The 20,535-nt window shown below is 42.0% G+C and overlaps 1 protein-coding gene across 7 annotated transcripts in view; it reads right to left on the bottom strand.

Moving 5' to 3' along the window:
- The window catches only part of ERCC6 (ERCC excision repair 6, chromatin remodeling factor), a 102,759-nt gene that overhangs the window by 22,148 nt on the left and 60,076 nt on the right, over window positions 1-20,535 (bottom strand). For all 7 annotated transcript variants that reach the window (XR_002785509.2, XM_003409091.4, XM_023547171.2 and 4 more), the window contains 4 exons: window positions 15,515-15,685; window positions 14,656-14,832; window positions 7,073-7,189; window positions 6,610-6,705 (listed from right to left, as the gene is read on the bottom strand). Coding sequence is in view for 6 of the 7 variants with exons in the window: in XM_003409091.4 (XP_003409139.2) it covers window positions 6,610-6,705; window positions 7,073-7,189; window positions 14,656-14,832; window positions 15,515-15,685 (561 nt within the window). In the remaining variant the exon portion in view is untranslated. The remainder of the gene's footprint in view (window positions 1-6,609; window positions 6,706-7,072; window positions 7,190-14,655; window positions 14,833-15,514; window positions 15,686-20,535) is intronic.

Below are 20,535 nucleotides of genomic sequence, written 5' to 3'. Positions count from 1 at the left end.
ACTAAGCCACCAGTAAAGCTCAAGCAGGAACATAAATCACAGATTAAGCCAATCATCAAAGGGTTTGCTAGTTTTAAGTGGTAAACCACAGTTAACAATAAAGGATCTGAATACGTCAGGAGCACGTCAAACTCCCCATCCAGCCATCTCTAAGTTGCTTTTCCTCCTCTTGGCCTGTGCTGTTCAGTATAGTGCCCACCACTACAGGGCAACGGAGCCCATGAACCGTGGCTAGTCCTATCAGTACAGTGCCCACCACCACAGGGCGACGGAGCCTGTGAACTGTGGCTAGTCCTATTTGTATGGTGCCCATCACCACAGGGTGAAGGAGCCCGTGAACTATGGCTAGTCCTATCAGTACAGTGCCCACCAGCACAGGGCAATGGAGCCCGTGAACTGTGGCTAGTCCTATCAGTACAGTGCCCACCACCACAGGGCAACGGAGCCCATGAACTGTGGCTAGTCCTATCAGTACAGTGCCCACCACCACAGGGCAATGGAGCCCATGAACTGTGGCTAGCCCAAACTGAGAAGTGCTCACTGTAAATGCAAAATACAGTCCCACTTTGAAGGACTTAGTACAAGCATTTTAAAAAATATTTCATTAATAATTTTTTATTTTGATTACATAATAAATTGATATTTTGATTATATTGGGTTAAATAGAATACTTTATCAAAATTAATTTCACCTGTTGTCATTTTACCTTTTTTAACATGATTACCAAAAACATAAAGTTACCTGTGTGGCTTCCATTCAGCATCTATTGGACAGTGCTGACCTAGATCCATCTAAGCTTCCCAACTCTGAGGCACATGAAGAAATTAAGGGGTGACAGATTTCGGAGAGATGAACAGATGCCATTGTTTACGAACCTCCCAGAGATACCAATGACAGACAAAATAGTGAGAGATGGTTAAAAGAACGGAAATTACTTAATCTGGGGAAAAAAAGCATCCAGATTCTACAGAAATGTCACCATTCATCCCTTTGTCCACCTGAAAGCACGTAAGGCAGACAGTGTGCAAAGGACATGGTGCACTGCCCCCAGGGGGGACAAATGACCCTGGGCCACAGGACCAACCTTAAAGAACACGTGAGGATGAGCCCGCTGACAGAAGGACCTATCCACAGCAGACTGCACTTCAAAGGCCAATTCTGAAAGGATCTCTCAGAAACAATTCTACCTCGACGACAGCAAGGAGAGCCTGGCTGCATTACCATACGTGCCTGTCAGTTTGTCGTACTGTGGAGGCCTGTGTGTTGCTTTGATGCTGGAAGCTATGCCACCAATATTCAGATACCAGCAGGGTCACCCATGAAGGACAGGTTTCAGCTGAACTTCCAGACTAAGACAGACTAGGAAGAAGGACCCGGCAGTCTACTTCTGAAAACCACTAGCCAGTGAAAACCTTATGAATAGCAGCGGAACACTGTCTGAAAGACAGCTGGAAGATGAGCCCCCCAGGTTGGAAGGCACTCAAAAGATGACTGGTGAGGAGCTGCCTCCTCAAAGTAGAGCTGACCTTAATGATGTGGATGGAGTAACGCTTTCTGGACCTTCATTTGCTGATGTGGCACGACTCAAAATGAGAAGAAATAGCTGCAAACACCCATTAATAATCAGAACCTGGAATGTACAAAGTATGAATCCAGGAAAATTGGAAAACGTCAAAAATGAAATGGAACGCATAAACATTGATATCCTAGGCATTAGTGAGCTGAAATGGACTGGTATTGGTCACTCTGAACTGGACAATCATATAGTCTACTATGCTGGGAATGACAACTCAAAGAGGAATGGTGTTGCATTCATTGTCAAAAAGAACACTTCAAGATCTATCCTGAAGTACAATGCTGTCAGTGATAGGATAATATCCATACACCTAAAAGGAAGACCAGTTAATATAACTGTTATTCAAATTTACCCACCAACCACTAGGGCCAAAGATGAAGAAATAGAAGATTTTTATCAGCGGCTGCAGTCTGAAATTGATCGAATATGCAATCAAGATGCATTGATAATTACTGGCGATTGGAATGCAAAAGTTGGAAACAAAGAAGAAGGATCAGTAGTTGGAAAATATGGCCTTGGTGACAGAAACAATGCCAGAGATCAAATGATAGAATTTTGCAAGACAAACGACTTCTTCATTGCAAATACCTCCTTGCACCAACATAAACGGTGACTATACACATGGACCTCACCAGATGGAACACACAAAAATCAAATTGACTACATCTGTGGAAAGAGATGATGGAAAAGCTCAATATCGTAAGTCAGAACAAGGCCACAGGCCGACTGTGGAACAGACCATCAATTGCTCATATGCAAGTTCAAGGTAAAACTGAAGAAAATCCGAGCAAGCCCAGGAGAGCCAGAATATGACCTTGAGTATATCCCACCTGAATTTAGGGACCATCTCAAGAACAGATTTGACACATTGAACACTACTGACTGAAGACCAGACGAGTTGTGGAATGACATCAAGGACATCATCCATGAAGAAAGCAAGAGGTCACTGAAAAGACAGGAAAGAAAGAAAAGACCAAGATGGATGTTAGAAGAGACTCTGAAACTTGCTCTTGAGCACCGAGCAGCTAAAGCAAAAGGAAGAATTGATGAAGTGAAAGAGCTGAACAGAAGATTTCAAAGGGCCTCTCGAGAAGACAAAGTAAAGTATTATAATGACATGTGGAAAGAGCTGGAGATGGAAAACCAAAAGGGAAGAACACGCTTGGCGTTTCTCAAGCTGAAAGAACTGAAGAAAAAATTCAAGCCTCGAGTTGCAATAGTGAAGGATTCCATGGGGAAAATATTAAACAACACAGGAAGCATCAGAAGAAGATGGAAGGAATACACAGAGTCATTATACCAAAAAGAATTAGTCTATGTTCAACCATTTCAAGAGGTGACATATGATCAGGAACCAATGGTACTGAAGGAAGAAGTCCAAGCTGCTCTCAAGGCATTGGCGAAAAACAAGGCTCCAGGAATTGATGGAATATCAATTGAGATGTTTCAACAAACAGATGCAGCGCTGGAGTGCTCACTCGTCTTTGCCAAGAAATATGGAAGACAGCTTCCTGGTCAACTCACTGAAAGAGATCCATATTTATGCCTATTCCCAAGAAAGGTGATCCAACCGAATGTGGAAATTATAGAACAATATCATCAATACCACACGCAAGCAAAATTTTGCTGAAGGTCATTCAAAAACGGCTGCAGCAGTATATCGACAGGGAACTGCCAGAAATTCAAGCTGGTTTCCAAAGAGGATGTGGAACCAGGGATCTCATTGCTGATGTCAGATGGATCCCGGCTGAAGGCAGAGAATACCAGAAGGATGTTTACCTGTGTTTTATTGACTATGCAAAGGCATTCGACTGTGTGGATCACAACAAACTATGGATAACGCTGCAAAAAATTGGAATTCCAGAACATTTAATTGTGCTCATGAGGAACCTTCACTGAGATCAAGAGGCAGTTGTTCAGACAGAACAAGGGGATACTGATTGGTTTAAAGTCAGGAAAGGTGTGTGTCAGGGTTGTATTCTTTCACCATACCTATTTAATCTGTAAGCTGAACAAATAATACGAGAAGCTGGGACTATATGAAGAAGAACGGGGCATCAGGATTGGAGGAAGACTCGTTAACAACCTGCGTTATGCAGATGACACAATCTTGCTTGCTGATAGTGAAGAGGACTTGAAGCACTTACTAATGAAGATGAAAGACCACAGCCTTCAGTATGGATTACATCTCAACATAAAGAAAACAAAAATCCTCACAACTGGACCAATGAGCAACATCATGATAAATGGGGAGAAGACTGAAATTGTCAAGGATTTCATTTTACTTGGATCCACAATCAACAGCCATGGAAGCAGTAGTCAAGAAATCAAACGATGCATTGCATTGGGTAAATCTGCTGCAAAGGACCTCTTCAAAGTGTTGAAGAGCAAAGATGTCACCTTGAAGACTAAGGTGCGCCTGACCCAAGCTATGGTATTTTCAATCACATCATATGCATGTGAAAGCTGGACGATGAATAAGGAGGACCGATGAAGAGTTGACGCCTTTCAATTGTGGTGCTAGCAAACAATATTGAATATACCATGGACTGCCAAAAGAAGGAACAAATCTGTCTTGGAAGAAGTGCGGCCAGAATGCTCCTCAGAGGCAAGTATGGCGAGACTGTGTCTTACATACTTTGGACAGGTTGTCAGGAGGGATCAGTCCCTGGAGAAGGACATCATGCTTGGCAGAGTACCAGGTCAGTGGAAAAGAGGAAGACCCTCAACGAGCTGGATTGGACACAGTGGCTGCAACAATGAGCTCACGCATAAGGATGTAAGGATGGCGCAGGGCCGGGCAGTGTTTTGTTCTGTTGTGCACAGGGTTGCTATGAGTCGGAATCGACTCAACGGCACCTGACAACAACAACATACTTACTGAACAGACTACACCCACAGGTATTACTGAGTACTGCCAACAGCTATAATGCTGTCATTTACCTACAGAAAATTTTATAAAAATAATTCTTCCTCATGTACCTGCTAACCCCAAGAGTGCAGGGCTGTTTTCCCTATATCCTGTATAGGATCACCAATCCCCGCAGGACTCACTGACCCGTTAGTGATGTCCTTCCACTAGACCACACAGCGTGGGGTGTGGAAACTGAACCATGTCTCTTACTTCTGGAAGGGCTCCAGATTAAGTTAAGGTTCTCACTGAAGTATTTCAAGAGGGTAACAGAGTCTCTGACCTAGTGGCCAGCACATGCATCTGTGTAAAACTAATGCCCAGGTTCCAGCAGACAGCCTTGGCCCCGCCCACAAGACTTAGGTCCTCTGTGTACAGTCAGCTCTCTGCATCCGCACCTGTGGATTCAACCACTGTGGATCAAAATTATTCAGGAAAAAAAAAAGTTCAAAAAAGCAAAACGAATTTGCCGTGCAGTGAGCACCATGCTGAATCCAAGTGAATGAAGGGATGTGTCAGCATCCCCTGCTGTAGCCTCCCACCATCTCACAGATCCTCAGTCTCTCTCCAGCACTCCTTGTTTCCGCATTGTTTGCCTTGTGTCTTGCCATTGTTCCTGGAACGGGATGGTGCTCTATAACAAACATCTACACAGCATTTATGGTGTGTCAGGTACTGCTGTAGCCTTCCACCATCTCACAGACCCTCAGTCTCTCTCCAGCACTTCTTGTTTCCGCATTGTTTGCCTTGTGTCTTGCCACTGTTCCCGGAACGGTATGGTGCTGTATAATGAACATCTACACGGCATTTATGGTGTGTCAGGTACTGTAATTCAGAGACGACTTAAAGTACACAGGAGGATGTGCATAGGTTACATGCAAACACTACGCCATTGTATATAAGGGACTTGAGTATCCACGGATTTTGGCATCCGCGGGCGCTCCTGGAACCAATCCCCCACGGACACCAAGGGATGACTGTATTCCAACCAACTCATTCTTATTTACAGTGCTTTGGGATACTGTGGTGTAGGAAAAGTGTTCTAGAAAGCCAAATTCTATTACACTCCCTATTATTTTTACAATGGGGCTTTTCCGAGAGGATACTACCTAGTAACTTCTGAATTCTGGGCAATAGAAAGCAAGCTTTCTCAGTATCAGAAAGAGGGACCATACAGGAACTCCTTTTACACGCTGGGTCAGTGCGATTTGGGGATATTGTTGTTGTTGCTGTTAGGTGCCGTTGAGTCGGTTCCAACTCATAGCAACCCCATGTACAACAAAATGAAACACTGCCCGGTCCAGCACCATCCTCACAATTGCTGCTATGTTTAAGCTCACTGCTGTAGCCACTGTGTCAATCCATCTCACTGAGGGTTTTCCTCTCTTTCACTGACCCTCTGGTTTTGTCAAAGTACATGAGACAAAGTCTTGCCATCCTTGCTTCTAAGAGCATTCGGGCTGTACTTCTTCCAAGACGGATTTGTTCATACTTTTGGCAGTCCACGGTATACTCAATATTTTTGACCAACACTGTACTTCAATGCATCAATCCTTCTTTGGTCTTCCTTATTCATTGCCCAGCTTTTGCATGCATATGAGGCGACTGAAAATACCACATCATCCCTCATTCCACACTGGTGATATTAGAACTAGAGATTATATCTGGTTTCTAATATCATAGTGGTTCAAAAACTTTTACTGGGATATGCAGTTCCTTTAAGAAGCTGATGAAAGTTATAAATCTCCCCGGAATATATAATTTTGGTCATAATTTCTGTGAAAACCCAACGACATACCCAATGCCTACTCATTTATCAAATAAGAAACTTCTGGAGTAAGAAAAAATACATGGGCTTCATAGTCAAACTTAAGTCTGAATTCTAGCTCCACAGCTTATTCACTGTGCAACCTGGGACCAGTTACATAACGTCTCTGAACCTTAATGTTTTCAAGCTGTGGCTTGATATCTATTACACGAACTGCCGGTGAATGAACTGAGATAACATTATATGAAAAGCCTAGAACATTCTAGGTACTTAAAGGTTAGCTTCCTCTCCTAACCACTTCTCTTGGAGCACAATTCACATCTTCAGATGGCCGGAATCTGCTCTTTGGCTGACCTGCATCTCTCCGTTAAGAATCCTGTAAACTTCTTTGGAATCAATGAAATTCTGATAGACTTCATGCTGTTCATCTGTGAGACGGCAAAATAAAACCTACGGGGGGAAAAACAAACAAACTATAATTTCCAAAAAAATTTCTGATTAAAATAGCAAAAAAAAAGTCCTCATCAAAAAAGCACGTTGTTTGCAATTTTAACAATGTGCCTATAATTAAAAAAAACAAAACCAAAAAACTGGTTATACGTTTTATAGCTGAACAGAGACAAGGCCACTCCCCTCACCAGCCCTCTCCATTTCTCAAAGGCCCTCACCACAGCCACTTCCACACACCTGACCAGGGGCCACAGCCTCGCAGAACTGTGACCACACTCCTTAACCTTGTCACACACGTGAAAATCAGAATGAACGAGCAGGTACGCCTGTGCTTTAAGAATTTTTGTTAACTCCTGGATTTACTGACCTGTTCATTTTTATCTGGTAAAGAAAGGCTCATTTTGACATCTGACTTCATTCTCCGCAGCAGGTATGGATTTATGGTATCTCGTAAGACACATGCACACTTATATGCAGTTTTAACCTTTAATAAGAGAATAAGGGGAAAAAAAATCACTGTTTTAGTAATACATTTGTTCTTACCTCCCAGCTGATTTCCACTGCTTAAAAAAAAAAAAAAAAAGACCAAAGGTTGTAGAAAATTGGTTGACACAGCTGGAAGAGCCAGCATAAGTTCCATACGCTCCAATGGGTGGTAGCTTTCATGTTATTATCATTAGTAAAGAGATTCCTCACGTTAACCGAAACGAAACAGAACAACAAAATGGAAAACTGGTAATTTTTGTGCCTTATTTCTCTTCTTGTTTGCTTTAGTTATTATTACATAGTTAAGCCCTAAAGTAAAGATTCATTTGGTTCTTGACCACTCTCTAGGGGAAAAATGCTTTAAAATGAATCTCTGTTTATAATCTTGTATTCTCCAAAAGCTACAAAGGAACGGCTAATCTACAAGACTGAAGATCAAAAGCTAACTCCAGGGCAAAGGACAGTACTGGGAGCCACCAGATAATAAGCAGAGATTACTGCCCACTGGAGACTGACGAGAGTAAGTTCAATAAAATCCCTATGATCCCAGAAATGGAAGGTCACACTGGCCTAAAACAAAGCATATGGTTCTGTAATGGAGCACGGCCACATGAGATGGGTTTTAACTGTACAAAGGCCCACAACCCAGGAAAACCACTCCCTTTGCAATTCACTTAAAGGCAAACAAAGAATTCAATAAATTATTGATACTTAAAAAAAAACCTACATAGGCTTAACAATTTAGTAAATTACTATTTAATGAAACAAGAAAAAGTCTACCCAAAGTTTAAGAAAATTAGCTGCAAAATAATAAAAAACAAAAAAAGCTTGGCCACAATACAGAAAAATTCATGTTAAAAAAATTTTTATAAGATCCCAAGAACACCTCACTTGAGTCCGTATGCATGTATGTGTGTGGGTTGTGTGTACGTAAATAAAAAAAAACGTTTTGCTTGAATTAACACGTAATAACAAAGAAGTTCAACTAAATCAACAACCTTTAGCTATTATGTAACCTCTTAAATGTGTCGTTCAGACATGGATAAAAATTTCCTTTAAGATGATAAGGCAGATGTTATGATTTATAATGCAGAGATTATTAAATTTCAGAATTTAACATCACAGCCCTACCAAAAAAGAAAATATATTGTTTAAATTCTTATAAATATATGCAGTGTGTTAAAAAAGTTCTTGCCTCTCTCTATAGACTCCCAACTCCAGCCAACATTTCTCTCCTCCAGAAGGAGTGAGCTGGTCAGTGACGCTGGGTAAACTAGGTGTGTGCTCACAAGCAGCCGGCCTCTTGGCTCTTGCTCTGTCCTGCGTGTCCACCCTGTGAAGAGCTGTTCCTCTGCCCTCTCCCTCCTCTGCTCCTGGACCATGGTGGTGAACTCACAACGGTCACAGCCCAGTGGCTGGAGGCTGGTCTGCTTTCCACACCTAACTCTCCCAAGGAAGATCTTAAGATCCAGACTAGGGTGGGCCGGGGGAGCAGGGAAGAACAGGAATAAGAACAGAATAACCAGCTGCTGTCAGACGACTCTGACTCATTTGGCCTCAGGTGTGGCAGCGGAGAACTATGCTTCATACGGTTTTCAGTGGCTGATTTTCCATAAGTTTCAGAAGTATATCACCAGTCCTCTCTTCTGAGGTGCCTGTGGGTGGACATTAACTGCCAACCTTCCAGTCACTGCCGATCACGTTAAGCGTTTCCACCACCCAAGGACTCCAGGAACAGAATACCCACTGCTGCCGAGTCGACTGCGACTCGTAGCGACCCTGCAGGACAGAGCAAAACTGTCCCATATAGTTTCCAAGGCTGTGATCTTTATGGAAGCAGACTGCCACATCTTTGTCCCGAAGAGCAGCTAGTGGGTATAAACTGCTGACCTTTCACTTAGCAGCTGAGCTCTTTAACCACTGCACCACCAGGGCTCCTTGAGGAACAAAATAGGAAGCCCTATTTCAGCCTTGTTCTTCCGCAACCCTACTGGACAGAGTAGAACTGCCCCAGAGGGTTTCCAAGGAGCAACTGGTGGATTTGAACTGCCAACCTTTTGGTTAGCAGCTGAGCTCATAACCACTGTGACACCAGGGCAACGAAGTTGATCCTTTGTTTCATTCCCACCTGGCTCCTGTGTCTGTCTGTTAGTCAAAAACACATGATGGCAGATGCAGCTGAATGTCTGTAACAATCACCCCCAATCACTCCTCCTCCCCGCGCTGTGCACCTGGCACCTAGTTGAGTGTGCCCACGCTGGGGTAGGTACAGCCCCAGCTCTGCCTCCTCAAGAGCTGAATAACCTCAGGCGAGACTCGTAAGAAGTAAGTCTCAATAACTTTCAGCATGAAATGAAGAGGTTCAACTAGGTGGCTCCTCTGGTTCTTTTTAGTTCTTAAGTTCCTTGCACACAGTTAACATACAAATTCCAGAAGCAACCCATATTTTTAGCTGGTAATACTCTTCCCCCTCACCTTCATCTGCTGTCCAGAAAATCTTTCTTGACCCCCACAAGCTCTGATTACTGCAGCTCTCCTGATCAAAGTCCTCACTACACTGCTGTCTTAGTCATCTAGTGCTGCTATTAACAGAAATACCACAAGTGGATGGCTGAAACAAAGAAAAGTTTATTCTCTCCAGTAGGCCAGAAGTCTGAACTCAGGGCACTGGCTCCGGGCGAAGGCTTTCTCTCTCTGTCAGCTCTGGAGGAAGGTCCTTGTCATTAGTCTTCCCTTGGTCTGGGAGCATCTCAGTGCAGGAATTTCGGGTCCAAAGGACGTACTCTGCTCCCAGCACTGCTTTCTTGGTGGTATGAGGTCCCATGTCTCTCTGCTCACTTTTCTCTTTTATGTCTCAGAGAGACTGGCTTAAGACACCATCTAATCTTGTAGACCTCATCAACATAACTGCTGCCAATCCATCTTATTAACATCATAGTGACAGGATTTATAACATGTATGAAAATCTCATCAAATGACAAAATGGTGGACAATCACACAATACTGGGAATCATGGCTTAACCAGGTTGACACATATTTCTGGGGGACACAATTAAATCTATGACAACTGTACTGTAGTTATCTTTTCTTTGTCACACTCCCCACTGCCCACCCCTCACTAGACTCCTTTTAGCCCCAGCCTGACACAATATCTGCCAAATGACTACCTTCTTGTGATTCAACAATGCAAGGGAACCACGCTCTTAAACAAAAAGGAGCAAATACACGCAACAAGCCATAGTTTTTCGAAATAAGTCTATTGCCTACTTTAAAAAAAGGTTCTGTGTGGGACATGTTACCTCTGCTCCCAAGGACCTTACGACCTAGAATGGAAAAAAGGTAATGACACAAACTCATGGCACAACGACTTCAACAAAGAAACAGACCATATCTGCATGGTCTCTAAGTATCTTCCCACAATTTACTTATTAATTCCAAAGGAAAAACAGTAACTTCACAGTTTAGAAATCTGGCAAACACCACCTTACCCAAGTAATCAGAGTTAACCACCACCAGCCATGGCACACACTGGCAGCATGTGCCTCTGGATTTGATGCCCCAAGACACATCACTTCCGTGAAAGTCCTGCCAGAACTGAGTTAACCTGAATCTAATCACGAAAAACATAAGACAAACCCAAATTAAGGTATATTCTACAAAATAACTGGCCTATCATCTTAAAATATGCCAAGGTCATGAAAGGCAAAAAAAAACAACTAAAGGAACCATTCCAGATTAAAGGAGACTAAAGAGACGTGGAAGCTACTGGAACAACTGGCAAAATCTGAATGTCTACAGATTAGGTAACAGAATCTTAACAGTGTTAAATGTCCTCATTTTGATATTTAGGCTGTGGTTATGTACGAGAATGTCCTTGTTCTTAGGAAATAGAATAGTTCCCCCTCTTATCTGAGGTTTTGTTACCCATGGTCAACTGTGGCTCGAAAATGTTAAACAAGTCCGTAGCATGACGAAATCTCACACCGTCCTACTCCGTCATTCATGTAACTTTTATTGTGGAATATTGTTTTAACTGTGCCATTTTATTATTAGTTACTGTTGTTAATCTCTCACTGTGCCTAATTTACACATTAAACTTTATCATAGGTATGTATGGATAGGAAAAACAGTAAATATACGGCTCAGTACTAGCCGAGCCTTCAGGCATCCACAAGGGGTCTTGGAACGTATCCCCCGCCAATAAGGGGGGACCATTGTACACACTGAAGCATGTGTAGGAATCAGGGGTATGATGTCTGTAACTTTCCAATGATTCAGAGAAAAAATTAGCATTAATTTGTGTACAAAAATAGAGAGGCAGAGGAGAATGGTAAAGTAAACGTGGCAAAATGTTAGCAAAATGCCAACAACTGGTAAATCCACGGGAGTTTTTTTGTTTTACAATTCTCTCAACTTTCTGTTAAGTTTGAAATTACTTCAAAATAAAAAGTTTAAAAAAAAGGAATGTTATAAACGAAAGACAACAGGGACTCAGAGAAGGAAGAGAGGGCCCTTACTCACAAAGTTAATTAAAAATCAAAAAGTTAATTAAGAATAGTTGTTGCCACTTCTTTAATTTTAGAGGCCTAAAATTATTATTTTTGAACATTTTATTGTGGTTTGGGTGAAAGTTTACAGAGCACATTAGTTTCCCATTCAACAATTTGTACACATTTTGTTCCGTGACATCAGTTGCAATCCCCTCACTGTGACCGCACGCTCTACCCACTTCCTCCCTGGGTTCCCCGTTTCCATCCTCTCATCTTTCCTGCCCCTTCCTGCCTTCTGAGCTTTGTTTGTGGGCAAATGCCGCCCTTTTGGTCTTGTGAGGTTGATTGTTCTGAGAAGCACGTTCCCCATGGGTGTCACTGTTCACTTACGGGCCTGTCTCTCGTTTGGCTGAAAGGCCATCTCCGGGAGTGGGTTTAGTTCCAGATATGATGAGTGTCATAGTTCTGGGGGTTCCAACAGTCTCTATCAGTCCAGTAAGTCTGCTCTTTTTTATTAATTTGAATTTTGTTCTGTATTTTTCTCCCACTCTGTCCAGGACCTTCTATTGTGATCCCAATGAGAATGGTAGTGGTATCTGGGTACCATTTAGTTCTGGTCTAGTGGAGGCTGTGACTCGTGTGGTCCATTAGTCCTCTGGACTAATTATTTCTTTTGAGTCTTTGATTTTCTTCATTCTTCTTTGCTCCAGATGGGAAAAGACCACTAGCTGTATCTTAGATGGCCACTAACAAACTTTTAAGGCCCCAGTCGCTACTTGCCAAAGTAGGATATAGAACCCTATCTTTATGGAGTATGTTATGCCACATGACCTAGATGTCCCCTGAGACTATGGTCCTAAGCCCTCAAGCCCAGTATCCCAGTCTCTCAAGGTGTTTGGTTATGGCTAAGGAGTTTTCATAACTGTGCCCCGTGTGCTCTATTATATACAGGGATATATTTGTAAAACATACAAAAACGTATATAGAAATATCCTCTGCCCAACCTATATATGCTTGCAGGTATACTCCCATACGTCCTCCTATACCTATTTAGCTCACATATCTACCTATGTATCCACTCATAAATCGTTTATTACTACTGTTATTGCAGGACTGTATATGTAACAGTATTTACCATTGTTTCCTTTTACTCTTGTGTTCCTCCCAGTGTCTTCCTTTACCTTGGTCATGTTGTGCTGCCATCCTCCTTACTGTGTATTGCCTATCTCTTCACCCAAGTGAATACATGTCTACTGTCTAGTTAGTGGAAACCCTGGTGGTGTAGTGGTTAAGAGCTACAGCTGCTAACCAAAGGGCTGGCAGTTTGAATCCACCAAGTGCTCCTTGGAAACTGTATGAGGCAGTTCTGATCTGTCCTATAGGGTCACCGTGAGTTGGAATTGACTCCATGGTAATGGGTTTGGGATCCAGTTAGTGATTTTCCCTTCCTCCCCATCCCATCCCTGGTTATCATCAAAGAATGTTTCTTTCTGTGTGTAAATCTTTTCTCATATAATATCTGTCCTTCTGTGATTGACTTATTTCACTCAGCATGATGTCCTCCTGGTTTGTCCATGTTGTGAGATGTTTTGCAATTCATTGTTATTCTTTAATGTTGTGTAGTATTCCATTGTGTCTATGTGCTATAATTTGTTTACCCATTCATTCACTGATGGGCACTTAGTTCGTTTCTATCTTTTTGCTACTGCGGACATAGTTGCAATAAACATGAGTGCATGAGTGTGTATACATCCATTCATTTCACCACTCTTATTTCTCTAGGATATATTCCTAGGAGTGGGACTGCTGGATCATACGGTATCTCTGTTTCTAAGATTCTTTTTCTAATTATACTTTCCAAAACATTGGAACTTTTCTCTAGGTGGAACGCTTCCCTTCTAGCTTGACCACAACCTGTCAGGTGCAGGCCCCACCTGAGTAGGGCTTCGCAGAGGCCCCACCCTCATCATGGCTGGAACCCCCTCAAGCTTAGTAGACATCCTTTCTTAGTACTTTACTACCAATCCGAAGTGCAAATGCCCAAAACTGCCCTCCCATCAGCATCACCTCCTGATGGCGGTTCCGGTGCAAACCCATTCTACCAGTCACCTGGGCCTAAAGCCACGGGTCTGCTGCAGCAGCCTCCCATCTCCCGAATTTCCTTTACTGGTCTCCACATCCTGATTGCTCTGCCTAAAAAATGCCACCTGGGCCTCTTCTCTTCCTCTTCTTTCTCAGGACCATCCTCCAAGTCTAGGTCCCAGTCCCCATCACCCTTACCCTCATCAATTCCTGCAGGTCCCCTCCTGTACGTGCCCTGCACCCTGAGTAACCCTCCTAGGATAGCGCTACCCCCCGCCTCCGGCTCAAACCTTCAGTGGCTCCTCACTCAGCGCCTCTGCCTCTGCCTCCCTTCCAAGCTCTGTCAGCAGCATCCACAGCCTTCCCATGGCTCTCCCATAAGCACCTCCACCCCAAAGGAGTGGTCTCGTCACTGCCCACGGCCACAGAGCATGGCTGCGGTCACATCTGTCCCTCATCCAGAATGCCCTTTCTCCTCTTGGCCCATTTTCCAAGAATCAAGTTAAAGTATGCACAGCTCCTAAGTGTTCCCAGAAGAATCCAGTCCTCCCTGGTGTCCTACTTTCTAAGCTTCACACCACCTTATAAGATGCACTACCCGGATTTGCACTGCTATATACTGTCCAGGACTGATTCATTACTGATTTATAATTTCTGACAGCTCCAGGAACAATCAACACCAAATCATTTAATTCTATTTTTTATATTTTATTCTAAGTGAATATTTTACGTGATTTTAAAAACCTCATCAGGAAACCCTTGTGATTTTAGCAGACACCAGTTTACAAACCTGACTATTCCCCTTAGATCCTGGATGACTCAGCTACAAGGCTATTTAGTAGAAACATTTTAAATATTAAGATGCCAAAAGTATTACCTGCCTAGTAGTTACCTGCACTGGGGAAGCGTTTGAATACCCCCCCATGGTGATGGGGACAGAGAACTGCTCCATGAATACCGGCAACGTTCCTAACTTTCCCGGGAAGACAAAGTCAAAGAGCGACCACAGCTCTCGGAGGTTATTCTGCATCGGTGAGCCCGACAAGATGATGCGATGAGGGGTGCGGAACTATGTGGGGAAAGAAAATACCGTAACAATTAAATTCACCTTTCAGCAGAGAACCATCGTTCCTATCCCAGACACTCCTGCACGCTACTGTTGTTGAACACATTTGTGTCACTTCAGTTTTTATGTCACTTTGGTCCTCTCCAAAAGACAGACATTTCTGTAATTATAATTCTTCAATTACATACAGATGAAAAAACGGGGAAAAGCGTTTTCTTCATGTTCAAGGCGAGTAATAAGGAATAGGGTTGGATCTGATAACATTCTAACAATCGGCTGCGATAAGAGACATTAAGTAATGTGAGCAGTTAGAGTGAAAAAAATAAGTGCAATAATAAGGAATTTTTTACATTATGACAACAATGTGTATTTTATTTATTATTAATATTTTTTTAAAATGTGTATTTTAAATTTCTTACGCAAAGGCACCAAACCAAAAAAAACCAAACCCACTGCCCTCAAGTCGCTTGCGACTCCTAGCGACCCTATAGGACAGAGTAGAACTGCCCCATCGAGTTTCCAAGGAGCGCCTGGCGGATCTGAACTGCCAACCTCTTGGTTAACAGCCGTAGCACTTAACCACTATGCCACTAGGGTTTCAACGCAAAGGCCCAAGATTCAGTCACTATGTTACTAAAAGCAGACGGTTTAACCAGCGGGAAATCCCCGTTAGAAGAGGCCGTACCTGTTTGCAAGCAAGGGTAATGGCAGCATTTGGGTTTCGAATTTTGTGTCCTTCATCCAAGATCACGTAATGCCAGTCGTGCCTGCTAATGTCATCCTGCATCAGTCGAATGTAGGAGTAGGAAGTGATCAAGATTCCATGATAACGAGCAATATCTCGAATTAGTTTCTCCTAAAACCACAATAAAATGATAAAGTCAATTTTAAATAAGTTAAATAAGTGTGACTCTTAAAGTGATGACTTTTCATCATAATTCAATCCAAAGCATTTTGTAAACACATACAAATATGAACATAAGAAGTATAATCATAATTACACTGTCAGCACTGGAAGTTTACAGTTAATTCGCCAACTGGTTAACACTGACTAACACATATCCACTGATGTAGGAGCCCTCAGAATAAGACTAGTAAGAGTTACAACATGTAAATACTTACCTATTTTTATTTTTCTAAAACATTCGTTGTGTCCATCCTTATTAAACTTAAAACAAGGTAAATGGAAAGGGATTTAATATTTTAAAGCAAAAGAACAAAAACGAAAGAAAAGCCCAGAGGACAAGAAGATTAATCTAGGAGTTCTAACGATGTTTAGCATGAATTCCAGGACAGAGTGGAAAGGATATAGAAGCAGTAATTTTTTTTAAACGATAGAAGAAAAATTCCATAAAATGAGGACAGACTTGAGTCTATAGAGCAAAACACCCCACAGAGTGCCAGGAAGAAACATGGAAAAAAGACATACACCTAGGCATATCCTACTTAAATATCTGAGTCCAAAGATACAGAAAAATAAAGAGAAAATGCCATAGCTTCTAGTCAGAACAAAACAGGAAAAGGAAGGTTCCCTACAGAGGAAAAAGAATCTGCCTGGACTGGGCATCTTTTCTGTAACACTAGAAGTGTCAGAAAGCCAAGGGAATGCTATGGATTGAACTGTGTTCCCCTCAAATAAATTTAGTAAGCCCTAACCTCTATGCCTGTGGTTACAATCCCATTTGGGAATGGGTTGTCTTTGTAATGTTAATGAGACAGGAGTGTCTTGAGTCAATCTCTTACAGAATATCAAAAGAGCAAATCAGGACAAGCAAGCAGAGATAGGAGAAGACTGAGGCCAAGCCACAGAGAGATCTCCAAAAACAGAAGCTAAAGAGACAAGGGCTTCCCCCAGAGCTGACAGAGAAAGAAAGCCTTCCCCTAGATCCGGTGCCGGAATTCAGACTTACAGCCTCCTAAATTGTGAGAGAATGAATTTCTGTTTGTTAAAGCCACCCAATTGTGGTATTTCTGTTATAGAAGCACTGGATAACTAAGACAGAATATCTTTACGTAATTCTAAGGGGGGAAAAGGGTGGCCCCTGGAATTCCGTATCTAACCAACTAGCAGTCATACTTGACAGAAACGTAAATATATAAATTCCACTTCCAGACATGACCCAAAACAAAACCCACTGCTGTCGAGTTGATTCCAACTCATAGTGACCCCAGACACAACAGGACTCAAAAGTAAACTGCCTAGAGATTGGTGGTGCAGAGAGTTAACGTTCTTGGCTAACAGAAGACCCAGAGATACCTCAGAGGAAAGGTCTGGTGATCTACTTCCAAAAAAACAGCCACTGAAAACCCTATGGAGCACTGTTCTATTCTGACACACATGGGGTTGCCACCAGTTAGAATTACCTTGACAGCAACTGATTATATCCAGACAATGGGGCGGTGGAGTCATTAAAAGACCAAGATAGCTTTACATGGACTGAAAAGGAGGATGCAGGATGCCGTAAGTGGAAACGGCACCCCGCAGAACAGCACACTGTGGTGGTTCACAGCCCTGAGCGCTCCAGAGGTAGTCCCCGACTCAGGACATATTTGAGCTATTTTAAAACGCACTTACAATTGTTTTTTTTTTGGGGGGGGGGTATATTTTATCTTTAGTAATGGAGTCCTGGTGACACAGTGGTTAAATGAAAGGTCAGCGGTTCAGACCCGCCAGTCACTCCATAGAAGAAAGATGTGGCAGTCTGCTTCCATAAAGATTTACAGCCTTGGAAGCCCTACGGGGGCGTTCTACCCTGTCCTACAGGGTAGGTGGCTGTGAGTCTTAATCAACTCAATGGCAATGGGTGGGAATCATCAGTAATATGTATGTAAGTATATATTAAAACATATTTGCAAGTTTATACGTAATGTTTCCAACCCCAAAGACAAAAAGATGGGATTTATAAAGGTACTGGTAATAAAAGGCAATAATAATGAATAAGTTAAAAAAAAAAAAAGAGGTGTTTGATTTATATCAGAACTGACTTGCAACAGTGTCGACGGAATTCCGTTCTAAGTTGGGGACTTCCTGTACATCCTACGAGATACATTTCTCATAGCACCTCTTTGAGAAAGGACATCGGCACTGTGTGACGAACCGTCACTGTGAAGATGAGGAAACTGGCTCAGAGATCGTAAATAGGGTACCAGGTCGTGCTGCTGTCAGCGGTGGAGTCAGATTTGAATGCAGAAAGGCAGTCAGCTCCAGAGCCAGCACTGCCAAATATTAGGCTACACTGCCGCTTATTAAACCATAAAAGAAAAAAGTTTAAAAGGGGAAATTGTATTTAATATACAATTATTTCTTAAAATAAATCAAAACATAATAGTTAAGCCTAAATGAATACTAAAACATTGTTTTAAATATTAACGCAACTTGTTACGAAAAGGGAGCCCTGGTGACACAGCAGTTAAGAATTTGGTTACTAACCAAAAGGTCAGCAGTTTGAGTCCACCAGCTGCTCCTTGGAAACCCTATGGAGCAGTTCTAGTCTGTCCTAAGGGTGGCTGTGAGTCAGGATTGTCTCAACGGTAATGGGCTTGGTTAAGAAAGGATTCTAAAATACAAAAAGGTATATATATATATATTTTTTTTTTTTTTAATAATTTTTATTGAGCTTTAAGTGAATGTTTACAAATCAAGTCAGTCTGTCACATATAAGCTTATACACACCTTACTCCATACTCCCACTTACTCTCCCCCCAATGAGTCAGCCCGCTCCCTCCTTCAGCCTCTCCTTTCGGGACCGTCTTGTCAGTTTCTAACCCTTTCTACCCTCCCATCTCCCCTCCAGAGAGGACATGCCAATACAGTCTCAAGGGTCCACCTGATACAAGGAGCTCACTGTTAGTCAGCATAAAAAGGTATATATTTTTAAGTGATACTATAATTTCAGTTTAGTTTAACAAAGGTTAGAGTAAGATTAGGGGAAAATAAAAGTGTACAAAAAACTCATATTATGCAAGGATGGAAATGGGGTTAATATATACTGTTTAATTCTTAAACTCGATAGAAATATATGTTCAAATACATTTCTAAAAAAAATATTAAGCCTATCTACTGACTAACAGTTGCATTTCAGCATGTATTGTTGTTAGATACTGTCAAGTCCATTTTCAACTCAAAGCAACCCCCTGTGACAGAGCAGAACTGCCTCACATGGTTTTCTAGGCTACAATATTCACAGGAACAGACTGCCAGGTCTTCCTCCTTAGCCACTGCACAACCCTGCACCACCAGGGCTCACTAAAGGTAGTCCCTGGCTTACGGTGTATTCACGTTATGATGAACTGCACTTACGACCATCTGTTTTTCTTCTTTTTGGTACATCTTATCATCAGTAATATGTACTATGTACAGTGTTGCAGCATGTAATTTGCTGCTGTTATCATTCTCAGATGTTCACTCACAAATGTTCAATATTATGATTTATAAAGATCCTGGTAATAATAATGAAAAAAAAAAAAAAGAGATTCAGCTTACTTCAGAACTGACTTATGACAGTCGTTGGAAGGGAATCCTGCTATAAGTCAGGGACTACCTATGTTAGAAAAGAAATAGAATGTAGAACTATTAAACCAGTAAGAGGAAAAAGTAGCAGAAAACAGCAAAAATCAGGAAAAGAAAATATAATAGAGAGAGTAGGTTTAATATTAGCCATATTGGGGTGTCGCCTGTGAGAGTGGGTTATAACAAGACCTCCCAATAGCAAGCAAGACGTTCAACAGACTTGCACTGATGGCTGAAAATAAGGGAATTATCAATGACATACTAAGGAAATGCAAACAAAAAGGGCAGGATTGACAATGTAAATAGCAGACAAGAAGAACTCAAGAGAATAGAGAGACTGCTTCATATTTTAAAGGAGACAACATGCTGACAGAGGAGAGTCATGACCCTCCACCTATCAAAAAGCACCACAACACAACAGAAAAGCAAACTCTAGAAGTGTATGGACAAAGCCACGTGGCCAAACCCTGCTGGGAGGCCCAAAGACAGCCTCTCTCAGAATCTGACGGATCAGAAGAGACAAATGAAGACTAAAGAAAGTTAAAAGTTTAAAAATTAGGGTATGAAGGATTTGGATATCACCATCGGCGAGCTCCTTTTAATAGCTGTCATAAGAGTTCTAGATCACACAAAAAATACTCATTCTGCTTCAATACTCTATTAAGAAAGACTTAAACTAATGCAGTCAACTCAAGCTGCTAAAAAAGAGAGAACAGGATAAAAACAAAAATTAGTTGTTCTTAAAGAAAAAAACTGGTAACACTGATAAAGCAAAAAACTGAAAGACCGAACAAAATAGACAAACCTGTGAAAAAGCAGGACCAAAGACAAGACTCAGATACACAGCATTAGAAGGATCAGAAGGACGAGTTCAGATACAGAGAACACGAATGTCAGCCAAGTACCAAGTGTGACTTAATGGTGCACAAATCCAAACAGTTTGATGAAAGACAATTTTCAAAAAGCAAAATAACAAAATGAACTCAAGGAAAGTTAGACAAACCGAACAGATGAACAAAGAACTTGAAAAGGATGTTACTCTCAGCCCACCGGAAGTGTACCAGACCCAAATGGTCTCATGAGGGAAAAGGGAGAGACGGTTCCTGTTATCCAACTGTTCCCACCCACAGACAGACGGAATGCACCCCAGATCGCTGCTGTAAGACTCAGAGCCTGGTTTTCACAGTGGACGGATG

This window comes from Loxodonta africana, chromosome 16 (assembly GCF_030014295.1).
Source record: "Loxodonta africana isolate mLoxAfr1 chromosome 16, mLoxAfr1.hap2, whole genome shotgun sequence".
NCBI classification, from domain to species: domain Eukaryota; kingdom Metazoa; phylum Chordata; class Mammalia; order Proboscidea; family Elephantidae; genus Loxodonta; species Loxodonta africana.
Note: the sequence above shows the minus strand (reverse complement) of the source record. Positions and strands in the feature narration are given on the sequence as shown.